The sequence below is a fragment of the Oncorhynchus gorbuscha genome, linkage group LG12 (assembly GCF_021184085.1).
Source record: "Oncorhynchus gorbuscha isolate QuinsamMale2020 ecotype Even-year linkage group LG12, OgorEven_v1.0, whole genome shotgun sequence".
Classification (NCBI taxonomy): Eukaryota; Metazoa; Chordata; class Actinopteri; order Salmoniformes; family Salmonidae; genus Oncorhynchus; species Oncorhynchus gorbuscha.
The window spans coordinates 49976940-50004924 of NC_060184.1; the positions used below are offsets into that span (position 1 = coordinate 49976940).

The window sequence follows — 27985 nt, forward strand, 5'->3', positions numbered from 1 at the left end:
CACCACTCTGTTGTCATCTATGCATAATCACTTCAAATAACTCTACCTACATGTACATACTACCTCAACTAACTAGTGTCTCCGCACATTGACTCTGTACTGGCACCCCCCTGTATATATTGTTATTTTTTTACTGCTCCTCTTTAATTACTTATTTTTTGAAGCTGCATTGTTAGTTAGGGGCTAGAAAGTAAGCATTTCACTGTAAGGTCTACACCTGTTGTATTCAGCGCATGTGACTAACACAATTTGATTTGATGTGAACAGAATTCAATCCAGAATATGACCTGATCAAATGTCGTGCAATATATAGGGAATAGGCTTCCGTTTGGGAAGCATCCCATACAGTATGTGGAGGTAATTAGAGCTGATTTCTCTTTCCAGAGGAACACAAACACACAAAAGGTCGGAATAAGAAGGCTACGCACTCCGCTACTGCACTGCAGGGGCAGCTTCACACACAGTGCTTCCCGTTTCTGGAGTCCTGGAAACCTTTATTCGGTTCCCTGAGCTTTACACTGGAGAAGAAGAAAAAAACATCTTCCTCTTCAGAATTTTAAATGGTCTTTTATTTTAGACAAGGGGTGTCAAACGTAATTCCCAGAGGGCCGCGTGTCTGCTGCTTTTCTGCAGTTGCTACATCCATTTCAGGACTTTAAAGTAAGGATATATAGCCATTGATTCTAGAAGAATATGAGTTATAAAATGCCTCATGAGATTAGTGAATCTTTCTTACCCCACCTGAAACCAAAATATAAGCTTGTTTTACACAAATGAATGTAATGTAAACGAAGTGCCTGTAAACAAATACAGCTTCAAAACATCGTTTGAACTATCATTTCGATTTCATAGATGGTCAGTCCTTTCATCCATAGCTCCTTCTATGAATTTCAGAGAGGTTATATTTATCCAGCCCCATCAAGCTCGAGCTGTTCATCAAAACAGTGGCTTGGTTTTCACGTTGTTACTGTTTAAAATGCAGATTTCCTCTTGAAGACCTAGACAACCAGATGAGGGGAGTTTCTACCCAATCAATAACCTTCACTGATCAATCATGTACAAAGGAGTTTGACACCCCTGGTTTGAAGGTTATGTCGATAATACTTTCCAGTCCCACTTTTCGACAACAAGAAAACACAAGGTGTGTGTGCATTAGTGCATATGGGTCCTGTGTGTCCTGTAATACATACGAGAGGTGGAGAATGTTGGCCACATGGAGGTTGATCCTCCGACCCACATGTTCCATCAGGTCCAGGCCCTGGTCAGAGGTGAGGGAGCTGGGGGGGAGGGCAGACAGAGAGAAAGCACGGTATCAGACATGAAGCTCCTTTATATTACAACCAACCAGTCACAGAACCGGCAGCAACCAGCCCTATTGGCATATCTGGGTTTCCACAAGCCACTGACATGTACATAAACTAACAAGACACACACAACCAAGCATACATACATACACAATGTATAGATGTGCACACACACACGCATATTATAGATGTGCATGCATGCAGGCACACAAACGCAAGCACACACACAAACAGCCTTGTACCAGTGGAATAGGGATCAGGTGCCTCTTCTGGTTTGGTAAATAACCTGCATTTTCCAGCAATGAGACAAGCAGTAAGGTGCAAATGGAACCTGCGCGAGGTGTAATGACTGTATCATATAGGCGTTCTTCACTCTCTCTCTCTCACACACACACACACACACACACACACACACACACACACACACACACACACACACACACACACACACACACACACACACACACACACACACACACACACACACACACACACACACACACACACACACACACACACACACACACACACACACACACACACACACACACACACACACACACACACGAGTAATAATGTGAAAATGTAATGGATGTGTGAAAGTGTAATGGCTCTATGATAAAGCCATGCTCCATCTGAGCTCAGTCCAGTGGCTGCTCTCTCACACAGTGAGGAAATCACCCAAGGAAACAGAGTCTGCATCCCACATGGCCCCCTATTCCCTACATAGTGCACTATTTTTGACCAGACTTTTGGGACCTGGTCAAAAGTGGGCACTGTGCAAGGAATAGGTTGTTATTTTGGACTTAGCCAGAGCAAGCAAAGCATTCGGTAGGCAGCTCCGTATGCAGGAACTGACAGGGCTAGACACAGATCGTTGGAGTTAAAGCTTATTTATACACTACCTTCAGAAAGTATTCACACCCCTTGACTTTTTCCATATTTTGTAGTGTTACAAAGTGGGATTCAAATGGATGTAATTGTCCTTTTTGTTGTTGTCAATGATCTACACAAAAAACTCTGTAATTGTCAAAGTGTTAGAAACATGCTAACATATTAAAAAAACTAATTGGAGAAAAAAAAACGAATATTTCTCGATTAGACAAGTATTCAACCCCCTGAGTCAATACATGTTAGAATCACCTTTGGCAGCGATTACAGCTGTGACTCTTTCTGGGTAAGTCTCTAAGAGCTTTTACGATTTCTGGATTGCACAATATTTCAAACATTCTTCAAGCTTTCTTCAAGCTGTTCAGGGTAGAACAACAGATTTTTTACCTAGTCAGCTCAGGGATTCGATCTAGCAACCTTGCATTTACTGGCTCAACACTCTTACCACTAGGGTACCTGCCGCCCCAGTTAATAACTGCACCATACTCAATGGGATATTCAAAGTCTGTTTAATTTTAAAATAATAATTTATACCAATAGATATCTTCTTTGTGAATCATTGGAAAACCTCCCTGGTCTTTTGGTTGAATCTCTGCCTGAAATTCACTGGTCGACTGAGGGACCTTACAGATAATTGTATGTGTGGGGTACAGTGATGGGGTAGTCATTTAAAAACAATGTTAAACACCATTGTTGCACACAGAGTCCGTCTTTGCAACTTATTATGTGACTTGTTAAGCACATTTGTACTCCTGAACTTATTTAGGTTTGCCATAACAAAAGGGTAGAATAGACATTTTAGTGTTCCATTTTTCATTAACATTTCTAAAAACATAATTTCACTTTGACATTATGGGGTATTGCGTGTCGATCAGTGACACAACATCTAAATGTAATCCATTTTAAATGCAGGGTGTAAGAACAAAATCGAGAAAAAGTCAAAGGGTGTGAATACTTTCTGAAGGCACAGTGCAGTATGTAGGCTGCACAATATAGCGTTTAAATTTTGCGTAATCTGGGTACACAATTTGAATTTGTCTAGCTTTTGGGGGGGTCTTTTGTCATATGTTTTGCCTTTAAAGGTTTTAAGAACTATTGTAATACTAAGATAATATTGGGCTAAAAATGACCATGCCAACCAATAACAATACACACAATTGTAAATCTAAACTGATGTGCATCCTCAGATAGTTTACTGGCCTGTTTACACATAATTGTAACATCCTCTAATAACGTTATTACATTTATCACCATGAGGCGCTCGATTTACTCTACCTTTAAGAAAGTGAAGATATCTTTTTCTGTTTTGAGAGCTTTTGAAAGTTAAAGATTCAACCAAGTGATTCCAGACACGTTCGGCTCCCTCTGCGGTATTTCTAATAACTGGAGACGTCTAGGAGTGACTTGGTTGTTGATGCTAGCACTTTTCCTCTTGGTTCTCTCTCTCCTCTTCCCCCCCATCTCATCCCAATCCTTCCTCCCATCCCCCCACCACAATGTCAGGAGCTGTCAGATAAGCAAGTTAGCCTGGCCCCACTGCGGGTGGGGAAGGAGATGGGTATAACAACTGCACAATCATCAGGTCTGCAGCAAACTCTGGAGACCACAGTAGGCAGGTTCCTGCTAGCTACAGCAGCATCGGGCTGGGGATGCAGGAACAGGGGGAGGAGAAGAAGGAAGAGAGAGAGAGAAAAGTATGTCTGGAAGGTGAACTGTTCCTCTTGTCTCCCCCTGACTGTGTGTGTGTGTGTGTGCTCGCGAGTGTGGGCGCACGCAGTGGGGTTTCTGAGATGTCAAGCCCGGATGGCCGGTGGCGAGCGCCCCTCCCCAAGAAAGCGAGAGGCGTGCTGTTGAACAGGTAAAGGACAGCGCTCTGACACTCTCCCTGATCACGCCAGAAAGGGACTTGAGAAAGTGCCACAGGCGAAACACAGTCGATAGAAACCTATCTTGCGATGTGAGGCTGAGCCGAGTGGAGGCCCTTTGCTGACACCATATCATCATGAACACTGTAATTCAGTGCGGTAATACCCGCACACTGAAGGACTAATCGTCACAGCTATTGTGACCAAGTGCACCACCAAGGATATGAAGCGATCATTCTCTATGAAAAAGAAAAAGTTTGTATATGTCGGTGTTGTTTTGAAAGATGTATGCTTTTTCAACAGTAGCATGAATTTAGGCAACAAAGATTGCTTCAGGCCTATTTTAACCACAGTATGCCCAACAATAAAAAATTATGAGGTGAAGAGAAAATAGGAAACACACAGAGCTGGCGATAACTGCTCATTGTGAAGTTAAAGTATAAATGCATACATTATGTTTGGTAAATAGCAGCAAGTATAATCTTCAGCATACTCACGCTGTGTCTGTAATGATGTAGCCAAAGTCGCCGAGGTGGTTTTTCCCTCGATGTGCCTTTGAGTAAGCTTTGACCCCCATGTGCACCACCTCCTCCTCCTCCTGGAGTTGCATGTCCTGTTTCTGTGGCTCTGCTAGGAGATTCTTCTTCTGTGGTTTATCTGCCAAGAGGTCTGTCTCAGCCTCCAGAGGAGGAGCTTTGGTACCGTGGATCCACCTCTCCACCTCGGAGTCTACCATGGATTCAGAAGCCTTGATATCGATTGGTTGGTCTGGAGATCTATCCTCTCCTCCTATGGCTATGTTCCTCTCCTCCCATGGGTGTGGTACAGGCACATGGCCCTGTGTGGTCCTGCTTCTCACATTCTCCAGACCCACTGTTCTCTGGCCCTCAATAGAGGGGCCGCCTGCTGCCCCAGCACCATCAACCTCCATCTGGGCATCTGGCTCATCACTGAAGGGGTTCATATTGAGGTACTCCAACAGCTTACTGACGAAGACTGGGTCCTGTGGTAGGATATGGCAACCATAGACATAGAATCACTTCTAAAATGGACACCGGTCCACGAATTTCAGACCCATTGACTTGAATGGGAAAAACCGCTCTAGTGATTCTATTTCTATGATAGCAACACGGGGATTAGACACTGGTGCTCTAACACCGCACTGTAAAAATGTAAAGTATTAAAACAACATGATTGTGTAATGAAACCATAAAAAGTAGTGCAACTAAGCTGATATCTGGTGTTTGGAGGGTGTTGAAATGTAAACCAAATGTAAGTGTTTTAATACTCAGATTGTGTTTTAAAACAGAAATGTAGTACTCAGAAACACCCAAAGTGGTACTTCAACCTGAATATTGGTGTTTTTGTCAGTGCTGTGAAAACACTTTTTGGGGTTTCAGTGCATGTGAAAGGCAGAATCAACAAACTGTATTTCAACACCATAGTTGTATGAGAAACACAAATGGTTTAAAGCCCTATTGATTGATGAGGGCCTTATTATGCTTTAATTGAACAGATTAGAAACAGGAGGGGCAGTAAGATGGTACATTTCGTTGATATGTACCATATATACAAATAAATTATTCTGGGTTACATTGAAATGGACAAAAAAAAGTGCATTCGAAAAGTATTCAGATCCCTTGACTTTTTCCACACTGGTAAATTAAAGCCTTATTCTAAAATGGATTTTAAAAAAAAAATTCCTCAGCAATCTACACCCAATAACCCACAATGACTAAGCAAAAAAACGTTTTTTTTTGTAATTTTAGCAAATGTGTTAAAGACAAAAAACAGAAATTCCTTATTTACATAAGTATTCGGAACCCTTTGCTATTAGACTCGAAATTGAGCTCAGGTGCATCCTCTTACAATTGATCATCCTTGAGATGTTTTTACAACTTGATTGGAGTCCACCTGTGGTAAATTCAATTAATTAGATATGATTTTGAAAAGGCATACAACTGTCTATATAAAGTTGACAGTGCATGTCAGAGCAAAAATCAAGCCATGAGGTCGAAGGAATTGTCAGTTGAGGTCCGAGACTAGTTTGTGTCGAGGCACAGATCTGGTGAAGGGTACCAAAACATTTCTGCAGCATTGAAGGTCCTCAAGAACACAGTGGCCTCCATCATTCTTCAATGGAAAAAGTTTGAAACCACCAAGTCTTTTCCTAGAGCTGGCCGCCCCCGGCCAAACTGAGCAATCGAGAGAGATTGGGAGGTGACCAAGAACCCGATGGTCACTCTGACAGACATCTAGAGTTCCTCTGTGGAGATGGGAGAAGCTTCCAGAAGGATAACTGCCTCTGCAGCACTCCACCAATTAGTCCTTTATGGTAGAGTGTCCAGATGGAAGCCACTCCTCAGAAAAAGGCACATGACAGCCCACTTGGAATTTGCCAAAAGGCACCTAAATACTCTCGGACCATAAGAAACAAGATTCTCTGGTCTGATGAAACCAAGATTGAACTCTTTGGCCTGAATGCCAAGCGTCACGTCTGGAGAAAACCTGGCACCATCCCTACAGTGAAGCATGGTGGTTTCAGCATCATGCTGTGTGGATGTTTTTCAGCGGCAGGGACTGGGAGACTAGTCAAGATCGAGGGAAAGATGAACGGAGCAAAGTACAGAGAGATCCTTGATGAAAACCTGCTCCAGAGTGCTCAGGACCTCAGGCTGGACCCTAAGCACACAGCCAAGACAACGCAGGAGTGGTTTCGAGACAAGTCTCTGAATGTCCTTGAGTGGTCCAGCCAGAGCCCGGACTTGAACCCGATCAAACATCATTGGAGAGACCTGAAAATAGCTGTGCAGCGATGCTCCCCATCCAACCTGACAGAGCTTGAGAGTTTTTTGTTCTTATGTGTAAAAAAAAGAAGGGCTATTGTGTGTAGATTGATGAGGGAAAAAACAAACTGTTTCATCCATTTTAGAATATCTGTAACCTAACAAACAAACAGTCAAGGCGTCTGAACACTTTCCAAAGGCATTGTATACAAGTCGTGCAGACCCCGTGGTCTAGCGGTAACCCACCCACTATAGACAGGTCATCCCTCTCCCCACCAGGGTTAGATTCCCGCTCCAACTCTTCAATCTTTTTCTCACACCTATCTGTATCCACTCTGTCATTTCAGAACTGTGTCAAAATACACCCAAAATATATTAGAAGAAATGTATGCAAGACGTTTCAATTTCATATCACCAAAATAATGTAAATCCAACCTAATATGTTGCTCAAAATGTAAGTATCTTTCATTAGGATAACTAAAGAGAGACAAAGGGATTGAACTCATTGGAAGTCTTTGGTTTAAATCTCTTTGCTTTTCCTCGTTTTTGCCACGTTCTTTCACAAATGTTGTATAAATGTTTGAAGAAAGAATATTACGCTTGTTGTGCTACGAGGTGTAATGGATCATGATGAACGGATATGAAAACCGTCGGGCAAATTGACCTTCAATGAGGACAGCAGCCATACCCACATTCATGACTACAGTATCAGTGGAAAATACAGTCCACAATTCCAGCAGATTACCTGCCAATTACTGCTGGTGGTTTGAACCCTGTGCTTGACTTTGCCTGCCAAAACGGTATTTAATATCAAATCGAACACATGAAACAACGGTAAACATTAAGACATTTCAGTTAATGGGATATACTGCTGCCCTAGACAGGATTCATAATGGTGTTTAGAAGAGTTAGAAGCACGTCAAACTCATTCCATGGAGGACTGAGTGTCTGTGGTTTTTTTGCTCCTCCCTCCTCCCACTAATTAGTAAAGAACTATCCTCACCTGGTTGTCTAGGGCTTAATTGAACATAAATTACTAAAACCTGCAGACACTTGGCACTCCATGGAATGAGTTTGATACCCCGGCTTTATAGAGAGGAAACGAACGTCACCTAATTCTGCACTAAACAGGACTCGAAAAAACAAAAATTGTGTTTTCAACCTGTTATTTTTGTGCTCCCAGTCCCTGGCATAATGTTGCACATCACTTGATTTCGCGGTGCTACCACTCACCATGTAATGTTTCAGAACATCTCAGGATGATGTGCATCAATACTCCAGCCAAGTTAAGTTTCCGTCACCTTCAAGTTGGCTGAAGCTCAGTTGCCACTCGTTTTGGTGTTACAAAGCACTCCATTTAATCCGTGTGCTATCTATTTTACTGCAAAGGTTTTGCTTTATAAGAAGAGCGAACCTATTCTTAAATTGAAGGGTTTTTGTTCCATGAGAAAATCATGTGTTTCCAGCAAGGCTGAGGTTTTAAAGAAGTAATTCATTGAAAGTTCAACGTGAACTCTCTTTTTTTCCTTCCTTTGTCGACATCATTCTGTTCGACAGATACAATGGTTTCAAAATGCTGACTGAAATGTCTACTCAAACACTAACTTCAATGATTTGTACAAGTACTGCTATACTACTGTTTCTAAAAAAGTTTAAAGAAGGGTTATTTTAAAGTTTACGCGAGCAAATATTTAATATGAAACAGATAGGACAGAAAACACGTTTTACAAACCTTAAACATCTGCAGACGGATATTTTATTTATTTATAATTATCTCTTTAAAATCATAGTGAACAGATTGATATTCCTTCGGTTGAAGGTGGTAATTTACCTTAAAAAATGTCTTTCATTAGAGTTTTATAAAGGCCTTTTATCAATGAGTGGCAATTGAAGAAGCGGTTGCTAAAAACATGACGGGGATTAGGCCTACCTTGTCGTCTGGCTCAGAGTCTGCATCCTCCATTGTTTGCCCTGTAAAAATCAGAATCCGAAAACATTCACAAGATAAAATACAAATTCCCATTGTTTTCCACAAAACAGTGGACAATTAAACTTACTAAAGTAAAGGCCTTACGGCTAATAACCAAACAATCCAAAACTTTTTCACATAGGTTTTACTTTACTTTCACCCTGGTGATAAATGCAAGCGTACCTTTATGTCTGTCTGTTGACTCTTGTGGACAGTCTACGTAACATAAATGGTACTGTATCTTAAACATCTGTTGACAATTTTCCAGTGAGTTGGTTTTTAGCTACTGGTCGTTTGTTCGATTCACCACTTAGCAGGTGTCCGCATCTTTCAAATTTTGGAAGGGGAAGGGGACATTTGGCTCAAAGACTCGACTGGAACTTGCAGAGAGAGGGGAGTGGAGCAACCATCCTGCTTCAGCTCCTCGTTCTAGTCTCTCCCCTAGAACCAAATTGAATAGTTGGTGCGAGATTTTCATTCTGGATTGCCTAGGCTAATCTGACCATGACTTGTGAAATATGTGCTGTGATATACACACCAAGACAGTCGTGAAGAGGGCACGACAAAACATATTCCCCCTCCAGGAGACTGAAAACATTTGGCATGGGTCCTGAGATCCTCAAAAGGTCCTACAGCTGCACCATCGAGAGCATCCTGACGGGTTACATCACTGTCTGGTATGGCAACTGCTCGGCCTCCGACCGCAAGGTACGACAGAGGGTAGTGTGTACGGCCCAATACATCACTGGGGCTAAACTGCCTGCCATCCAGGACCTCTGCACCAGGCAGTGTCTGAAGACGGCCCTAAAAACTGTCAAAGACTCCAGCCACAGAACCAAATTTCACCCTAGTCATAGACTGTTCTCTCTGCTACCGCACGGCAAGCGGTACCGGAGTGCCAAGTCTAGGACCAAACGGCTTCTCAACCCCCAAGCCATAAGACTCTTGAACAGGTAATCAAATGGCTACCCGGACTATTAGCATTGTGACCCCCCCCACCAACCCCTCTTTTACATTGCTGCTACTCTCTGTTTATCATCTAAGCATAGTCACTTTAACTATACCAACATGTTGAATATTACCTCAATTAGCCTGACTAAACGGTGCCCCCCACACATTGACTCTGTACTGGTACCACCTGTATATAGTCTCACTACTGTTATTTTCACTGTCATTTTACTGTTTTTTATTTGATTTATTTTTTACTTATCTGATACCTATTTTTTACTTAAAAATGGCACTGTTGGTTAGGCCTTGTAAGCAAGCATTTCACTGTAAGGTTGTTGTATTCGGCGCACGTGACAAATACACTTTGATTTGATGTACACTGAGTGTACAAAGCATTAAGGACACCTGGTCTTTCCATGACATAGGTGAATCCAGGTGAAAGCTATGATCCCTTATAGATGTCACTTGTTAAATCCACTTCAGTCAGTGTCGATGAAGGGGAGGCTTCTCAACATCTTAAAGGAGGATTTTTAAGCCTTAAGACAGGGTGAATGGGTGAGACAAAATATTTAAGTGCCTTTGAACAGGGTATGGTAGTAGGTGCCGGTTTTGTGTCAAGAACTGCAACGCTGCTGGGTTTTTCACGCTCAACCGTTTCCTCTGTGTCAAGAATGGTCTACCACCCAATGACATCCAAACAACTTGACACAACTGTGGGAAGCATTGGAGTCAACACGGGCCAGCATCCCTGTGGAATGCTTTTGACACCTTGTAGAGTCCATGCCACGATGAATTGAGTCTATTCTGAGGGCAAAGGGTGCGGTGCAACTCAATATTAGGAAAGTGTCCTTAATGTTTCCACATTCAGTGTATATTGCATATAAGTGAAGTGTGGTATGTCTTGTCATGTATTATTATAATGTATGTACCCCAGGAATGTTGGCAAACAATGGGGCAGGAAAGTATTCATTCATTCATTCATTCATACATACCTTGAAGCCTTGCATCTTGCCCCAACATGACGTCTTGGTCCTCCTCATCCTGGTCCTTGGAAGGTAAGGGCTCTCTCTTCATCTGCCTGTCCCGTATGGGTGTCATGACCCTGGGCTTAGCTCTGGCCCCGGGCCCCTCCCCATCCACCACATGCAGGGCCTCAGAGATGATGTCTGCCAGCTGGTTCAGGTCTTTACCCATCAAACCGTCCATGTTCACTCTCTGCCTCCCCAGCTGGTTGACCACGTTCTGGATGAACCGTTCTGAGGGAGAGGGTAGAAAGGAGGAACACAGAGAAAGGTTCATGTGAGATCCACTATAACTGTCCAGTAGCTTTGATATTCACAGAAGCACGACTGCCTCGAAATGAATAAAATATCATACAATACATCTTTGAAATTCTCTTTTTTTTGTGAGTGTGGATCCACTACAAATTAATCTGAAGTCCACAGAAGCACACAAGACAGTGCAAACACAAATGATTGTGGAAAAAAGAAGACCTTACCATCCACTGTACTGAGCTGTTCCTTGGGCACCTGATGGTTGGAAGCAGCCTTGAAGAGAAGCCTGTCTATGTTGGGCCTTGGAGGTTTGGAGCCACTGCCACCAAGTCGTGTCTGGGGTTCCACCTGATCACCAGAGCGTACAGGGCTGACATAGCTGACATAGTGGAGCTTCCCCTTGGGTCCCACCACCGATCCCACCACTGCCCCTTGTAAAGGGCGGCTCTGGGTGTGTGCTGCCCCAGCCAGGTAGCGCTCCAGCTGGGCAGTCAACCCCTTGGCACTTCCCCTGACACTCCCAGGCTCCTGTCTGGAGTAGGCTGTCTCCACTGGGGGTCTCCAGCTCCCCACGGCCCCCTTTGTGAAGACCTTACCCCCCTGGGGTGGTTCTGCAGACTGTAGACGATAGAATGTAGACTTTCCCTTCTTGGGCTGGAAGTCTTCATTCTGTAACACAACCATGTTTATCAACTGCCCTTGGCAATTGCATATGGAAATTCTAAAAGGAAATAGTGTCACTCAATAGCCATTTTGTGCATTTTCAGAACAGATTTTCAAAACACATCTCCCCCATCAAACAGAGCACCACTAGCTTCTCATAAACCAACCTAGAAACTACTGAATTAAAGCAGTCGATTCAAAAGAAATACAAGCATTAACATAGATACATTGACACAATTAACACAAGGATAAGGTGTTAGACCCCTAGGCTCTGGAAATCAGTGTGTATGCAATCTTCCTACTTTGTGTTGTTCTGTCCCCAGAGATAATGTGATTCTCCCTAGCTTGGTAGTATTGGGAGACCCTAATGGCATTAACCCAGCAGGATGGGCCTCCGCCTTTCATGCTAACCAAGTTTGTCATGCTCTATCCCACAATGCAACAAAGAACCCCACCTCGTTATGAAGGAGGGTCCTGAACTCCTCAACTCTGGACACCATCATCGCTACGGTAATACGTGAATGGGAAGTAGCCAGGCAGCTTTTGGGTTGGCTGGGTAGCGGTGCAACCCCTGGGGTTCTGCCATGAATATATACAGTATATATATATATATATATATATATATATATATATATATATATATATATATATATATATATATATATATATAGTCAAGAAGTGATGGGACCCCCTTTCTAAATGGGCATCATACATTCTCAGCAGGATTGTAAAGAGGAGAAACAGGAAATTAAAGCAGTGCAGAGACAACTTAGCTAACTTCTGCCAAGATGGTTTCTTCCTCTTACTCATTAGGACAGAAAGAAGATGAAAACATGGGGCCCCAAAAAAGGACATGGTAAACCAGGGTCCACCAAGGTCGGGGCCTCTCTCTCCATGGTCCCCTATAGCTACGAAACACAGGTGGTTTGGAACCATTCCCCTCCCATGGAATGGCTTCTCTATAGGGATATTACCTTGGTGAGGGGGCTCTCTCGCTGGGGCCCCTGGCGAGCAGTGCCAACAGACTGGGGAAGGAGACCAAGCTCTTGCAGGTACTTCTGGACGCCAAGCTCTCCCTTTCCAGTCTTGAGCTTCCTGGCTCCACCATAGAGTGTCAGAGAGGCAGAAGGGGGTTCCGGCCTTCGGATAGGAACCTTGCGTATCTTGGAAAGCTCTCTGGAGATCACCTGCTGGGTGGTAGCATCCTGCCATGTCAACCCTAGAGAGATGGAGTCGAGTGAATTGATGTTAAATCATGGTCATATTCATTAGTGCACACATAGCAAAACATTTTGCAATGGTAAAACGAAAATTGGACAAGTCCCTCCTCGTTTCTGTCTGTTTTCTTCCATTTTGCGTCTAGTAGAGGTAACCCAAGTTACCACTCTGTTTGTACAAGAATACCAACGTACATTCTCCCGTGTTGATCCACAGCAAATGAAAAGAGAGTGCTAAATCAACACTGTAGAGTCTGTGGACCCATAGACACACCGGAACAGTGTTAAATTAACACTCTGGTTAGTGTAAAGCCTTATTCAAATATTTCACAGAGTGACTTGCCTTTCGAGTAAATTGTAGAGTTACCACCCATGACACCATGGACTTCACCAAGTGAGATCCTAAATGAATATGTTTTCATAATTTATGCAATTTTATAACACACTATCATATGGATTTCCTAAGGTGTCACTTTCTGACCTTATTTTGTTATGTCTTTGTTTTAGTATGGTCAGCGAGTTGGTTGGGTTGTCTTTGTTAGTTTTTCTATGATTTGCTATTTCTGTGTTTGGCCTGGTATGGTTCTCAATCAGAGGCAACTGTCAATCATTGTCCCTGATTGAGAACCATATTTAGGGAGCCTGTTTTCTATTGTGTGTCTGCACCAGCCAGAACTGTTTTCGGTTGTCGGTTTATTGTTTTTGTTCAGTGTTCAAGTTCTTTACGAAAAGATATGGACACATACGGCGCTGCACCTTGGTCCTGACCTTCTTCCACCAACAACGGCCATTACATAAGGCCTTATTTTGAGGGCCTAGTTTAACCTTAATACAAGTGCAGGAAACTCATACACATCACTTTGAACTAAAACTCATGCCCATCATTATCATATTTCCCAGCATGCTCTATTGCAGATAGATTTTTAGAATTGTTGTTACAATATCTATGTTTGTGCATGTACACTGATTGATTGATTCATTAATTGAGTCCCAAGGAGATGGTTTGTAGGTGGCTAGTAGATGGTAGCCCAAACCTTATCCTAACCTTAACTCTTACCCTTATTTTAAACATAACCGTAACATTAGCAAGCATTTGCTTATCAACAGATTGTTGATAGTATGACCCTCTGTCGATCATCTATATGGGAATAACCAAATAAAGTGTGACCCTAGCATCTTACAGTTTGATGTTCAAGGTTGGCTTTGTGTGCCTCATTATAAAAGTAAACACTAAAACAATTATATTGGAAAACTTTGAGAACCTGAGACAGCAACAAAACAGAGGGTCATGCAATCAGTGAACACTAGCGTGGAGTTATCTGGCGGTGGCCTCTCTTGAATTTCGATTGCAGTGAACCTGAGGAAAAGCGATACATGGCACCCTCGCAGCAAGTCAACAAGCCCTGTGAGAATGTCACACTGCAGCCAAATGCAACGCCAACATCTCCACTAATTGCCAACACATACTCAGAATGCAAGGCTCCCGGGCAGGGGCACAACATAGCGCTGCCAAGGCCAGATGGAGCTACCCGGGCAAAAAGAGACCCAAAACAACATGGCCGCCTGGCCTCATTCCCAAAGAGCCGACAGGGACGGCTGCATTCCACTGCAGAAAAGCCCACAAAAATACCCCTGATAATATAACAATGCAGTGCAGTGTCAATCTGCATGGGTCAGACATGGAACACAGTTTTACTGTTATTCTAATAGCATTGACAAAGTTAAAGGACAATAACACAACTTTTCAACCTCATATTCATTATCTGGAGCACAATACCAGTGTCTAGGTATGTGAAAACGGAACATTTCTATGACCTGTGGTTAAAAAGATAAGAAGAATGGTCCGGAAAAAACGCTTCTCTGTGATTTTCACAACCTGCAAAGCGTTTCTAGCCAGAGAGAGGGTGTTTTCTTGCTCCCAACATTACTACGAATCTGATAGTGTTTGAAAATCACTGTTTTTAAAATGTTTTCACTTTTGATGTCGTCAGGTAGAACTTAACTTTATATGTTTTCCTATACAACGTCGAAATGCGCTGTTTTCACATACAGTATAAAGACAGCGGTCTGTGTTGTAGATAACAAAAATGAGGGTGGAAAGTGGTGGACTTGCCCTTTAAGTTAATGAAAAGACTCGTTATTGGAATGTATGGGTCTTATCCATAGACCATAGAATCCATGATATTTCGCAAGTATTTCAGATATTCTCTCCTACAAACTTAGCCTTCGTAGAGGTCCTATTTCTGAGAGACAAAGAGACTAATGGAATTTGTGAATGATGGACAGGTAGAGGAGAGCAATAGGCTAGCAACCAGCAGGGCAGGAATGTTTAACCAAAAGTGTCTACATACAATATGACTTCATTAGCCTGGCCTGTCATCCATAACACGACTGGTATGTTATAATGCTCATCTCTATTCATGACCACTAGATGAGGTTTTGGAACAATGTCGATCTGCCACTGATGTATCCCATGATACCCCTGACTAGACCGTAGAGCGTATAGTGTCCAGGGTTGTGGAAAGTAATCCGACCGTCAGCCCCATCACAACACATAAAAATCTAATCAAATTGTATTTATCACAGTGAAATGTTTACTTACAAGCTCTTTCCCAATGATGCAGAGTTAAATAAGAAAATAATATAAACACAAATGAAAAATAAAACACACAGGAATGAAGCTATATACAAGGAGAACCATAACCATTGCAATGTGCAGGGATATGTGGTGATCAAAGTAGATGTGTACATATAGGCAGGGGTGAAGTGACTAGTCAACAGGATATATAATACTAAAAGTCAAAAGAAGTATCTGCTGTGTGTGTGTGTGTGTGTGTGCCTGTGTGCGTCTGTGTGTGTGTATTTCGGGTGTATGTGAGTGCATGTGTGTGTCAGTGTAAGTGTATGGATAGAGAACTGTGAGTGTGCATATAGCCAGTGCAGGTAGAGTCACTAGAGATAGTCTGGATAGCTGAGACCTGATGCTCCTGATGCTCCGGTACTACTTGCCTGGCACAGAGAACAGACAATGGCATATGTGGCTGAGGTCTTTGGCAATAGTCTGGGTTTTCCTTAGACACCGCCTAGTGTTACGGCGCTTCTCCCTCTTTTTCCCCTGCCCCGCTACAAAGTTTTTCCGTGCAGGCAGTCATTGAGTCCGAGGTGCTAAAGGAACTCCTTGAACTTAACCCCCAAAAAACATCTGGGTCAGATGGTTTAGACCCTTTCTTCTTTAAGGTTGCTGCCACTATCATCACTAAGCCTGTCTCTCCTTTCTGGGGAGGTTCCCATTGCTTGGAAGGCAGCCACGGTTCGTCCTTTAAATAAAGGGGGAGATAAAGCTGATCCTAACTGTTATAGGCCTATATCTGTTTTGCCCTGTTTATCAAAAGTGTTGGAAAAACTTCAATAATCAATAATAGTCCATAATCAACTGACTGGCTTTCTTGATGTCTATAGTATCCTCTTGGGTATACAATCTGGTTTCCGTTCAGGTTATGGATGTATCACTGCAAGGTCCTCGATGATGTCACCATTGTACTTGATTCTAAGCAATGTTGCGCTGCTATTTCTATTGACTTGGCCAAAGCTTTTGATATGGTAGACCATTCCATTCTTGTGGGCTGGCTAAGGAGTATTGGTGTTTCTGAGGGGTTTTCGGGCTGGTTTGCTAACTACCTCTCTCAAAGAGGGCAGTGTATAAAGTCAGAAAATCTGCTGTCTCAGCCACTGACTGTCACCAAGGGAGTACCCCAAGGCTCGATCCTAGGCCCCACACTCTCAATTTACATCAACAACATAGCTCAGGCAGTAGGAAGCTCTCTCATCCATTTATATGCTGATGATACAGTCTTATACTCAGCTGGCCTCTCCCCGGAGTTTGTGTTAAATGCTCTACAACAAAGTTTTCTTAGGGTCCAACAAGCTTTCTTTACCCTTAACCTTGTTCTGAACACCTCCAAAACAAAGGTCATGTGGTTTGGTAAGAATAATGCCCCTCCTCCCACAAGTGTTATTACTACTTCTGAGAGTTTAGAGCTTGAGGTCTCCTCATACAAGTACTTGGGAGTGTAGCTAGACAGCACACTGTCTTTCTCTCAGCACATATCAAAGCTGCAGGCTAAAGTTAAATCTAGACTTGGTTTCCTCTATTGTAATTGCTCCTCTCCTTTTTCACCCCAGCTGCCAAACTAAGCCAATGCTCCTTATAGGACACATCACTGCACTCTATACTCCTCTGTAAACTGGTCACCTGTTGCAAGACCCACTGGTTGATGTTTATTTATAAAACCCTCTTAGGCCTCACTACCCCCTATCTGAGATATCTACTGCAACCCTCATCCTCCACATACAACACGCGTTCTGCCAGTCACATTCTGTTAAAGGTCCCCAAAGCACACACATCCCTGGGTCGCTCCTCTTTTCAGTTCGCTGTAGCTAGCGACTGGAACAAGCTGCAACAAACACTCAAACTGGACAGTTTTATCTCAATCTCTTCATTCAAAGACTCAATCATGGACACTTGCTGGCAGTTGTGGCTGCTTTGTGTGATGTATTGCTGTCTCTACCTTCTTGCCTTTTGTGCTGTTGTCTGTGCACAATAATGTTCGTACCATGTTGTGTTCATACCATGTTGTTGTTATGTTGTGTTGCAACCGTGCTGTCTTGTCATGTGTTGCTGCCTTGCTATGTTATTGTCTTAGGTCTCTCTTTATGTAGTGTTGTGTTGCCACTCTTGTTGTGATGTGTGTTTTATCCTATATTTATATTGTATTTATTTTTTTATTGTTAATCCCAGGCCCCTGTTCCCCAGGAGGCCGTTTGCCTTTTGGTAGGCCGTCATTGTAAATAAGAATTTGTTCTTAACTGACTTGCCTAGTTAAATAAAGGTTAAATAAAATACAATAAATAAAAAAGGTCCTGGATGGCAGGGAGCTCGGCCCCTGTGATGTACTGGGCCGTCTGCAACACACACACTGTGTGTGTGGAAGAGCTTTTGCATACATTTTTGGTTTTCTAAATGAATTGTTGTTTTGTTGTTGTTTGAATCCCAGATTGCCCCTTCAAGTCTCAGTGGCAACAGCTGTGGTATTAAAAAACAGAAGTAAAGAAGTGTGATAGATTATTAAAAAATGTGTCCATCAACTGATGTTCAATTAATATTTCAACAAGTTTCAAACAAATGAATTGAGATGATAAGAGTTGAATAGAATAGAACAATTGTGACAGAAAGATAATAAAAATGTGTCCACTTTGATCATCTTTTACGGCGTCTTATTTGATTTAATGTGCCACAATGAGACACCTTTATTTTCCACAGTTAAGTTCCATATGGATTTTTTTATTTTTGCTATAATGTTTGTACACAGAAAATTATCCTGTGTTAATTCAACACAGAATGTTAACACAATACCCTATGTTCAGTATTTCACAAGGTCTTATTTTAACGTCTAGTTTTACCCTACAGGGGTCTGGCACTCATACACATTACTATGAACCAAAACCACACCCATTATTATAATATTTCCTTGCACACTATATTGCAGGTAAGATTTTTGAATTGTTTGTTTCAATACCTATGTTTGTGTATTGATTGATTAATCTTATGCTGTGCAAACATAAATGACATACATGTTTAATCCAACATGTTACTTGGATTTATTGCACCCATTACTGAAATGGTTGTTCTATGTCTAGGTCCTTTTGGACCTAGACATGGCACTCCGGTACCGCTTGCCGTGTGGTGGGAGAGAAATGTCTATCACTAGGGTGGCTGGAGTCTTTGACAATTGTTAGGGCCTTCCTCTGACACCGCCTGGTATAGAAGTCCTGAATGGCAGGAAGCTGTACTGGGCCATACACACTACCCTCTGTAGTGCCTTGTGTCGGAGGGCAACAGTTGCCATACCAGGCAGTGATGCAACCCGTCAGGATGCTCTCGATGGTGCAGCTGTAGAACCTTTGAGGATCTGAGGACCCATGCCAAATCTTTTAAGTCTCCTAAGGGGCAATATGCTTTGTCGTACCCACTTTGTGACTATCTTGGGGAGTTTGAACCATGATAGTTGGTGATATGGACACCAAGGAACATGAAGCTCTCAACCTGCTCCACTACAGCCCCGTCGATGAGAATGGGGGCATGCTCTGTCCTCCTTTTCCTGTAGTCCACAATCATCTCGTTTGTCTTGATCACATTGAGGGAGAGGTTGTTATCCTGGCACCACATGGCCAGGTCTCTGACCTCCCCCCAAAAGGCTGTCTCATTGTTGTCGGTGATCAAGACTACCACTGTTGTGTCATCGGCAAACTTAATGATGGTGTTGGAGTTGTGCCTGGCCATGCAGTCGTGAGTGAACAGGGAGTACAGGAGGGGACCAAGCACGCACCCCTGAGGGAACCCCGTGTTGACGATCAGCGTGGGGGATGTGTTGTTACCTACCCCGTAATGAAGTCCAGGATCAAGTTGCAGAGGAAGGTGTTTAGTCCCAGGGTCCTTAGCTTAGTGATGAGCTTTGAGGGCATTATGGTGTTGAACGCTGAGCTGTAGTCAATGAATAGCATTCTCGCATAGGTGTTCCTTTTCTCCAGGTTGGAAAGTGCAGTGTGGAGTGCAATAGAGATTGCATCATCTGTGGAGCTGTTGGGGCTTTATGCAAATTGGAGTGGGTCTAGGGTTTCTGGGGTAATGGTGTTGATGTGAGCCATGATCAGCCTTTCAAAGCACTTCATGGCTACAGACGTGAGTGCAATGGGTCGGTAGTCATTTAGGTAGGTTACTTTAGTGTTCTTGGGCACAGGAACTATTGTGGTCTGTTTGAAACATGTTATTACAGAGTCAGTCAGGAACAGGTTGAAAATGTCAGTGAAAACACTTGGCAGTTGGTCAGTGCATGCTCGGAGTACACTTCATGGTAATCAGTCTGTTGACCTGTTTAAAGATCTTACTCATATCGGCTACAGAGAGCATGATCACACATTCGTACGGGACAACTGATGCTCTCATGCATGCTTCAGTGTTACTTGCCTCAACGCGAGTATAGAAGTAATTTAGCTCATCTGGTCGGATAGTGTCACTGGGCAGCTCACGGCTGTGCTTCCCTTTGTAGTCTTGGAACATCCCGGAACATATTACAGTCTGTGCTAGCAAAACAGTCCTGTAGCTTAGCATCTGCTTCATCTGACCACTTCTTTATTGATCAAGTCACTGGTGCTTCCTGCTTTAGTTTTAGCTTGTAAACAGGAATCAGGAGAATAGAATTATGGTCAGATTTGCCAAATGGAGGGCGAGGAAGAGCTTTATATGAGTCTCTCTATGTGGAGTAAAGGTGGTCTAGAGTTTTTCCCCTCTTGTTACACATTTAACATGCTGGTAGAAAATTTGGTAAAACTGATATGTTTCCCTGCTTTAAAGTCCCTGGATGTGAAAGCCATTTCACATCCGTTACATTTGGTCTACAACTTATCGTGATATACTCTACCTCAGGCAAGGAAAACCTCGAGACGTCCTTACTATTAGATTTCGTGCACCAGCTGTTGTTTACAAATATACACAGACCACCACCCCTTGTTTTACCGGAGGCGGCTCTTCTATTCTGGCCAATGCAGCGTAAAACCCACCACCTGTATTTTATTTATGTCGTTGATCAGCCACGACTCGTTGAAACATAAGATATTACAGTTTTTAATGTCCCATTGGTAGTATATACGTGAGCATAGTTTGTCTATTTTGTTATCCAATGATTGTACGTTGGCAAACAGGACTTACAGTAAAGACAGATTACCCACTCGCCGTCGGATCCTTACAAGGCACTCCAACCTACGTCCCCGATATCTCTGTCTCCTGCGAATGATGGGGATGAAAGCCTCATTGGGTGTCTGAAGTAAATCCTTTGCATCTGACTCATTCATTAATAAATCTTCTTCCAGTATGAGGTGAGGGATTGCTGTTCAGGCACGAGCGGCAGCCCCCAAATTATTTTAGGCGGAGGCAAACAGGGAGATTGGCGGAGTCAGGTGAGAGACCTGTGCCAACTCCCCGTGCTTACCGGAAGAAGCGTGGTACTGGTCAGACACCGTGTTATGCGATGAAGAGCACGGTGTCGCCAGTGCGCGCTCATAGCCTGGAGGGCTATATGCCAGCCCCCTGCAAGTGCCATGCGAGAGTGGGCATCCAGCCAGGGCGGATTGTGCCAGCTCAGCACGTTTGGTCTCCGGTGTGCCATTTCGGTCCAAGGTATCCTGCGCCGGCTCTGCGTACTGTGTCTCCGGGGCGTTGGGAGGGTGCTATGCCTGCGCTCCGCCCGTGCCGGGCGAATGTGGGCATTGAGTCTAAGGGAGAGGTGCGAGTGGTATGCACCAGATCTCCAGTGCTCCCCCGCAGCCCGGTTCGACCTGTGCCTGCACTCTGGAGGGTCCGGGCTAAAGTGGTCATCTAGCCTGGAGGAGTGGTGCCAAGGCTGCGCACCAGAGCTCCAGTGCTCCCCCAGAGCCCGGTTCATCCGGTGCCTCCTCCACGCACCAGGTCTCCTGTAGGTCTCCCCAACCTGGTGGGCCCTGTGGCAGCCCCACGCACCAGGCTGTCTCTCTGTCTCCTCCCTCCAGGTTCTCCCTCCAGTCCGGAGCTGCCAAAGTCTCCCTCCAGTCCAGAGGCGCCAGAGCCGCCCGTCAGTCCAGAGGCGCCAGAGCCGCCCGTCAGTCCAGAGGCGCCAGAGCCGCCCGTCAGTCCAGAGGTGCTAGAGGCGCCACTCACTCCAGACTTGACCATCAGTCCAGTGGCGTCCTCTAGTCCCGGGTCGAGGTTCCCGCTCCAGAGGCATTACTAAAGTGGGCCGAGCCAAAAGTGGGGCGGGGTCCACGTCCCTCACCAGAACTGCCACCGCGGAGTAATGCCCACCCAGACCCTCCCCTATAGGTTCAGGTTTTGCAGCCAGAGTCCGCACCTTTTGGGGGGGTACTGTCAAGCCCTGGCCATAAATTGCATTGTATGTTTCTATTTTTTGTTTGGTCAGGGTGTGATGTGGGTGGGCATTCTATGTTTGTATGTCTAGGTTTTGGACAGCTGTCTTTCGTTGTCTCTGATTGAGAACCAAAATTAGGTAGCCTGTTTTCCCACTGTTATTGGTGGGTGGTTGTTTTCTGTTTAGTGTTTTCACCTTGCAGGACTGTTTTCGGTTATTCCTATTGTTATTTTGTATTTAGTGTTCAGTACCCCGTTGAATTTTGGTCTGACGATTCCTTCACCTTCTTCCTCTGAACGCCGTGACACAAACATTCTGCAGAAATATTCCACTTGTCAGAACACTGTTTCAGCAGTTGATATTCCCATTTACAGAAACCCATGCGTTGGCTCAAATCAACTGTGGACTAAGAAATGTCCAACCCACACATGACTCACAAGTTGTTCAACAATAATACTCCACTTTTTCTTTTACCTAAGAGTTCCATTTTCACATACAGTGGCATAGAGGAAGTAAATACGCCTACATGCTCCAAAAGTAGTACTCGACCCGAGATGTTCAACACCAAATACAGCTGGAGTCATTAGCTTAGCTATAGAAAGCTCTTCAAAATAGCTTACATAACAGCTTACATTTGTGAGTCTGTGTGAATAAGCATGCCCTATGCACATCTAAGACAGCAAACCGTATATAATGTAATTATAACAGAGTGTGGGTGAGAAATGACATATTGTATGCAGACCTGTGTTCAAATTCTATTTGAAGTCATTTCAAATCATTCCGTTGGGTTTAATTGAGCTTGCCTGGCTGCAATGGAATCAATGGTATAGTCACAAAGCTGTGAAACCCACCCATCTGGCACTACAGGCAGGCTACAGGCAGGCTAAAGCAAATTATAACAGAATTTGAATGAGTTAAAATAGTATTTTAAAACCAGGTCTGATTGTATGTTTTGCTGTTCTGGAAGATACCCCTCAACGCAAAGACACACAGCCACCGATGAGCACACATAGAACCTGTGTAGAGGAAAATCAGTCGTGCTGAAATCACCCACTGTCTGTTTGTGGTGATGCAAAGGTCACAATGAATGATCTTACTTCACTTGTCTTGAGAGTGAGTGAGGAATGAGGATTCACTCTGCTTTTGCACATGGCTCAAGGGTGATGCTTGAAGGGTCAACCTACTGTAGAGCAAGGGAGCCTGGTCGTTATTACACGTGGTTCTAACCTAATATGTGCTTCTCCCCACTGAAGACCAGGCTTCGGTGCCTGTGTCTTTTCTTCCATCTGCCAGCCTCCCCTTATTGTTTTACAACTGTCTGAATAAAGTGAGGGGAAAGGGTATTCAGTGAGGGCGTCGAGACAGAGATCGATATTGACGTACGAAAAACACTCTTGAAGTCAGGTGAAGAAATGCATTCGCATCTGATATAGGATCCCCTGCACGAAATGTGGCATAATCAAATGAAAATACCAAATTATCAAGAGATCATTTGCATGTCACACACACACACACAAACACACGCGCATGCGCGCAATGTTATACAATGCTATCAAAAGCCTGATTCTAAAACAAATAAGACAGAAGACTTGAAAGCTTCGCTATATGAGGTGCGGACACACTGTGTTTGCGCGCTATGAATCCCAAAGTCGCCTTCGCACAAAGCCCCATCGGTGCAGGCTAATTTAAAGTCATTTGCAGTGGATGACAGTCTCTTGCACTTGGAGGCGGCATGTGGAAAATGTAAAATCCGATAATGCTCCCTCCCAGTAGGGATACGGCCAAACAAAGCAAGGTTACACGAAAAACAAGAGAACCCCTTTTTTGTGTCGGGTCAATTTCTATTGATCTAATGACGTTGGATGTTGTGCGCAGAGCCCAGATTGTATGATTTCTTCTACAGCAACTCAGATCCAAGATAAAGAGAATTGCAAATCGATGCAATTGATGTTCCTCTTTTCTTCTCTTCCATTTAGGTTACAGTGCACTCTAGTCTCAATCGCCCTGTCTGCTCTTCAACAGGGGAACGTCTCGACGATGACAGACACTTCAATAGGGATAAAGCTGATAAGATATAAAACACATTGGAGCATAGACAGTGTAGTGATTTTTTTAAAGATAAGACTGCAGTCTTTAGATATGGTTCTACGAGACACAAGCAAAACTGAGCCGGGTTTAACCGGAGCTCAAGACTGAGCAGTGCCAGCAAAAGTGTGTGATGGAGAGAGGACGACATTTCAGAGATATTAACACCTGGAAATAGAGCTGGAACAAACTGACGCACCTACTCTCATCCTCCTCAGTCTCATCCGTTTATTTCAGAGAAGTAATTCGATTAAATGCTGTGGTCTCACGCTGTGCCTAGTATTCATTTCTCCGATTATAATTTCCTATGGATGCCCGCTTATTTTTTTTATGGTTTTCAACACTCGTTTAGGTCTATTATAAAAGATTAAGCTTAAAGTGGCCTGTAAAGCCAATTACCTGGGGGAGGTTTGTGCTTTGTGGTCACGGTTTGTGCTGAAGGTATCTGCTGCCCTCTGGCTGACACCGCCTGTAGTTGCAGATTTTTCAGATAGTCTTGTAGCCAGAATACAACTGAGGATAACGATATAGGATGTTATGTATACTGCATAAATGTGAATGAGACCTGGAATTAAATATATCATTTAATTTTATGATTTTTTTAAAGGTCATGTATTAAAGCATATACTTACTTTGGTAATGCACTGGTAAAAACCTAATGTTAAAACTAAACTGAGCCATACAATCAACTGTCTCTAACACTTAACTTTTTTTAGTTCCATTGGATACACTGCTAGAGCGCAAGAACTAATTAGCCTAGTGAATCCATTCGTGCTATTACACTGTATCAATTAAAAAGCTTCAGATGTCTGGTCTTGGCTGGAGGCACCAAACGATTGGTCGATTTCATCTGCCACCGTGACAGACATCAGAAAAACATTAGAGAGAGAGAGAGAGAGAGAGAGAGAGAGAGAGGACGAGAGGACAGCACTCAGAAAATCTGACCCAACCAAATCATCACAAAACAAAAATAAAAATATATCACCTATTCGAAAGACACCACAAAAAAAAATCAAAGTAAACTTCAATGCTATTTGGCTCTAAACAGACAGTACACGGTGGCAGACTATCTGACTACTGTGACTGATAGAAAACTGAGGAAAACATTGACTAGGTACAGACTCAGTGAGCACAGTCTGGCTATAGAGACCGGTCGTCACAGACAAACCTGGCTGCCCAGAGAGGACAGGCTGTGCTCACTCTGCTCCAAGGGAGAGGTAGAGACAGAGCTGCATTTCCTATTACACTGTGACAAATACTCAGACCTAAGAGAATATTTCTTTCCCAAAATTATAATTCAATACAAATAATTTGAAACTATAAAAGATGAAGAAAAAATCTAATATTTATTGGGTGAAAAGCCTAAATGTGCAGTTTTGGCAGCCAAATATGTGTCCTCCTGCCACAACCTGAGGGACAGCCAGTGAACAGTGCAAAGTAATGTCAATACTATTTCCCATCTTGTTTTGTTTTGTCTTTCATACCATGTCATGTGTCTTCTCAGTCATGGTGACACTGGTCTACTACCATTGCTTTAATGTATTGTTGTTCTCATTAATATTGTTGCTGTAGTTGTTGTTAATGGTAATCCCATGTCCACTACTACTATTATTAGTGATGTTGGTCCCACCATTTATTTATATATAAATATATATATATTTTATTTTTTAGATATGTATACTTTGACAATGTAAGTAATAATGAACTTGCCATGTCAATAAAGTAAATTGAATTGAATTGAATTGAGAGAGAGAGAGAGAGAGAGAAAAAAACCTGCTGAAAAAAACAGCATAGACCAGCCTTCATTGTGTTTTTGTTGGTCACTAGACCTCGTGGTGTTTTGGACCATGGAGAAATTTATAAATTAGACTACCTAAAGCATCTAAACTGGAACAACCAGTTCAGTATCAGGTGCAATAAGTACAACTAACAGATTGTATTAGTAAAAAAAAAAATATATATATATCTTTGTAGGTACATGCAAAAACAGAGATATTCAAGCAAACAATTCTAGAAATCTAACTGTAACTGTATTTTTTCTAACTGCATTTTTTTGCATATCAGGAATGGTTCTTTACAGCTGTGATGGTTGTATAGAGCTCATAAAAGCCTAAATGTTTTGGTTAAAATTTCCCATGGTTCATTTTCATGCCAGCCAGGTAGGCTATACTCCTGTTGTAAAGCAAAGCAATGTGCTTAATTCTAGGAAAGTTGATACATAAATATAGTAGGCCTAGTCTATAGAAAGCTGATGGCATCCTCCTCTTTTTAACAGAGGCCATCAAAACTCTGTTTTCTCAGCCAATTGCACAGCCTATAGAAATGTTGCGCAACACAAGCTCATGGGCTCTTTTGCATCAATGTCAGAGTGATTAGAGGGACAGAAGAGTGCTGAATACCAGGCAGTTAGCAAGTTTGGTAGACTACTAATGATAATCAGCAGCATCAGAGCTTGGAGAAGCCTAGTTACCGTGACTAAACGGTCACATGGATTTGAACTGCGGATATGACCGCCGATGTGGCAGTAATATGTCACCATAACAGCCCTATCAGGGAGAGGTTGAAAATGTCAGTGAAGACACTTGCCAGCTGGTCAGCACATGCTCTGAGTACACGTCTGGGTAATCCATCTGTTAAACTGTTTAAAAGTCTTACCCACATCGGCCAATGGAGAGAGTGATCACACAGTCATCAGGAACACCTGGTGCTCTCATACATGGTTCAGTGTTGCTTGCCTCGAAGCGAGCATAGAAGGAATTTAGCTCGTCTGGTAGGCTCGTGTAACTGGGCAGCTCGCGGCTTGGTTTCCCTTTGTAATCTGTGATAGTTTGCAAGCCCTGCCACATCTGACGAGTGTCAGAGTCACTAGCAACTAACTGCCAGTAACATACTGGCAACTTAACTCAGTAAGTTATCTTTGAAAGCACAGCAACATACTTGCAAATAGCTGCCAGTAGCTCATTGTACCTTCAATTAACTTTTCTGATTACAAGAAAGCATATAACATTAAGTGACAACAATTAGGCATTCTTGTGGTGAGCACACTTGGGACCCAGCAGATAGCCTAGTGTTTAGAGGGTTGGGCCAGTAACTGAAAGGTTGCTGGATCGAATCCCCGAGCTAACAAGGTAAAAAAGCTGTCATTGTGCCCCTGAGCAAGGCAGATAACCCACTGTTTGCCGAAAACGTGGTTGTCAATTATGGCAGCCCCCCGCACGTCTCTGATAAGGAGGGTTGGGTTAAATGCAGAAAACACATTTCAGTTGAATAGATTCTTACAATTTAAATATATATATATCAAATTTTATTTGTCACATGCCGAATACAAAAGTTGTAGACCTCACATATACAAGGGGTACTGGTACAGAGTCAATGTGTGGGGGCACTGTTTAGTCGGAGGTAATTGAGGTAATCTATACATGTAGGTAGAGTTATTAAACTATGCATAGATCACTTTGGGGTGGCAGGTAGCCTAGTGGTTAGAGCGTTGGGGCAGTTACCGAAAGTTTGTTGGATTTAATCCCTGAGCTGATAAGGTACAAATCAGTCATTGTAAGTAAGAATATGTTCTTAACTGGCTTGCCTAGTAAAATGTATGATAATAACAGAGAGTAGCAGCAGCGTAAAGGACGGGGCAGTGCAAATAGTTTGGGTAGCCATTTGATTAGATGTTCAGGAGTCTCATGGCTTGGGGGTAGAAGCTGTTTAAAAGCCTCTTGGAGCTAGATTTGGCGCTCCGGTACCGCTTGCCGTGCGGTAGCAGAGAGAACAGTCTATGACAAGGGTGGCTGGAGTCTTTGACAATTGTTAGGGCCTTCCTTTGACACCGCCTTGTATAGAGATCCTGAATGGCAGGAAGCTTGGCCCTAGTGATGTACAGGGCTGAACGCACTACCCTCTGTAGTGCCTTGTGGTTGGAGGCCAAGCAGTTGCCATACCAGGCAGTGATCCAACCGGTCAGGATGCTCTCGATACTGCAGCTGTGGAACCTTTTGAGGATCTGAGGACCCATGCCAAATCTTTTAA

The 27985-nt window shown here is 43.2% G+C and overlaps 1 protein-coding gene across 1 annotated transcript in view; it reads right to left on the bottom strand.

Moving 5' to 3' along the window:
- LOC123991107 (receptor-type tyrosine-protein phosphatase N2-like) overlaps positions 1–27985 on the bottom strand; it is a 267926-nt gene that overhangs the window by 151369 nt on the left and 88572 nt on the right. Inside the window, exons 3-8 of the mRNA XM_046292318.1 lie at positions 12675–12919; positions 11262–11706; positions 10756–11019; positions 8777–8817; positions 4558–5063; positions 1191–1277 (exon numbers count right to left, since the gene is read on the bottom strand). Of these exons, the coding sequence (XP_046148274.1) occupies positions 1191–1277; positions 4558–5063; positions 8777–8817; positions 10756–11019; positions 11262–11706; positions 12675–12919 (1588 nt within the window). The remainder of the gene's footprint in view (positions 1–1190; positions 1278–4557; positions 5064–8776; positions 8818–10755; positions 11020–11261; positions 11707–12674; positions 12920–27985) is intronic.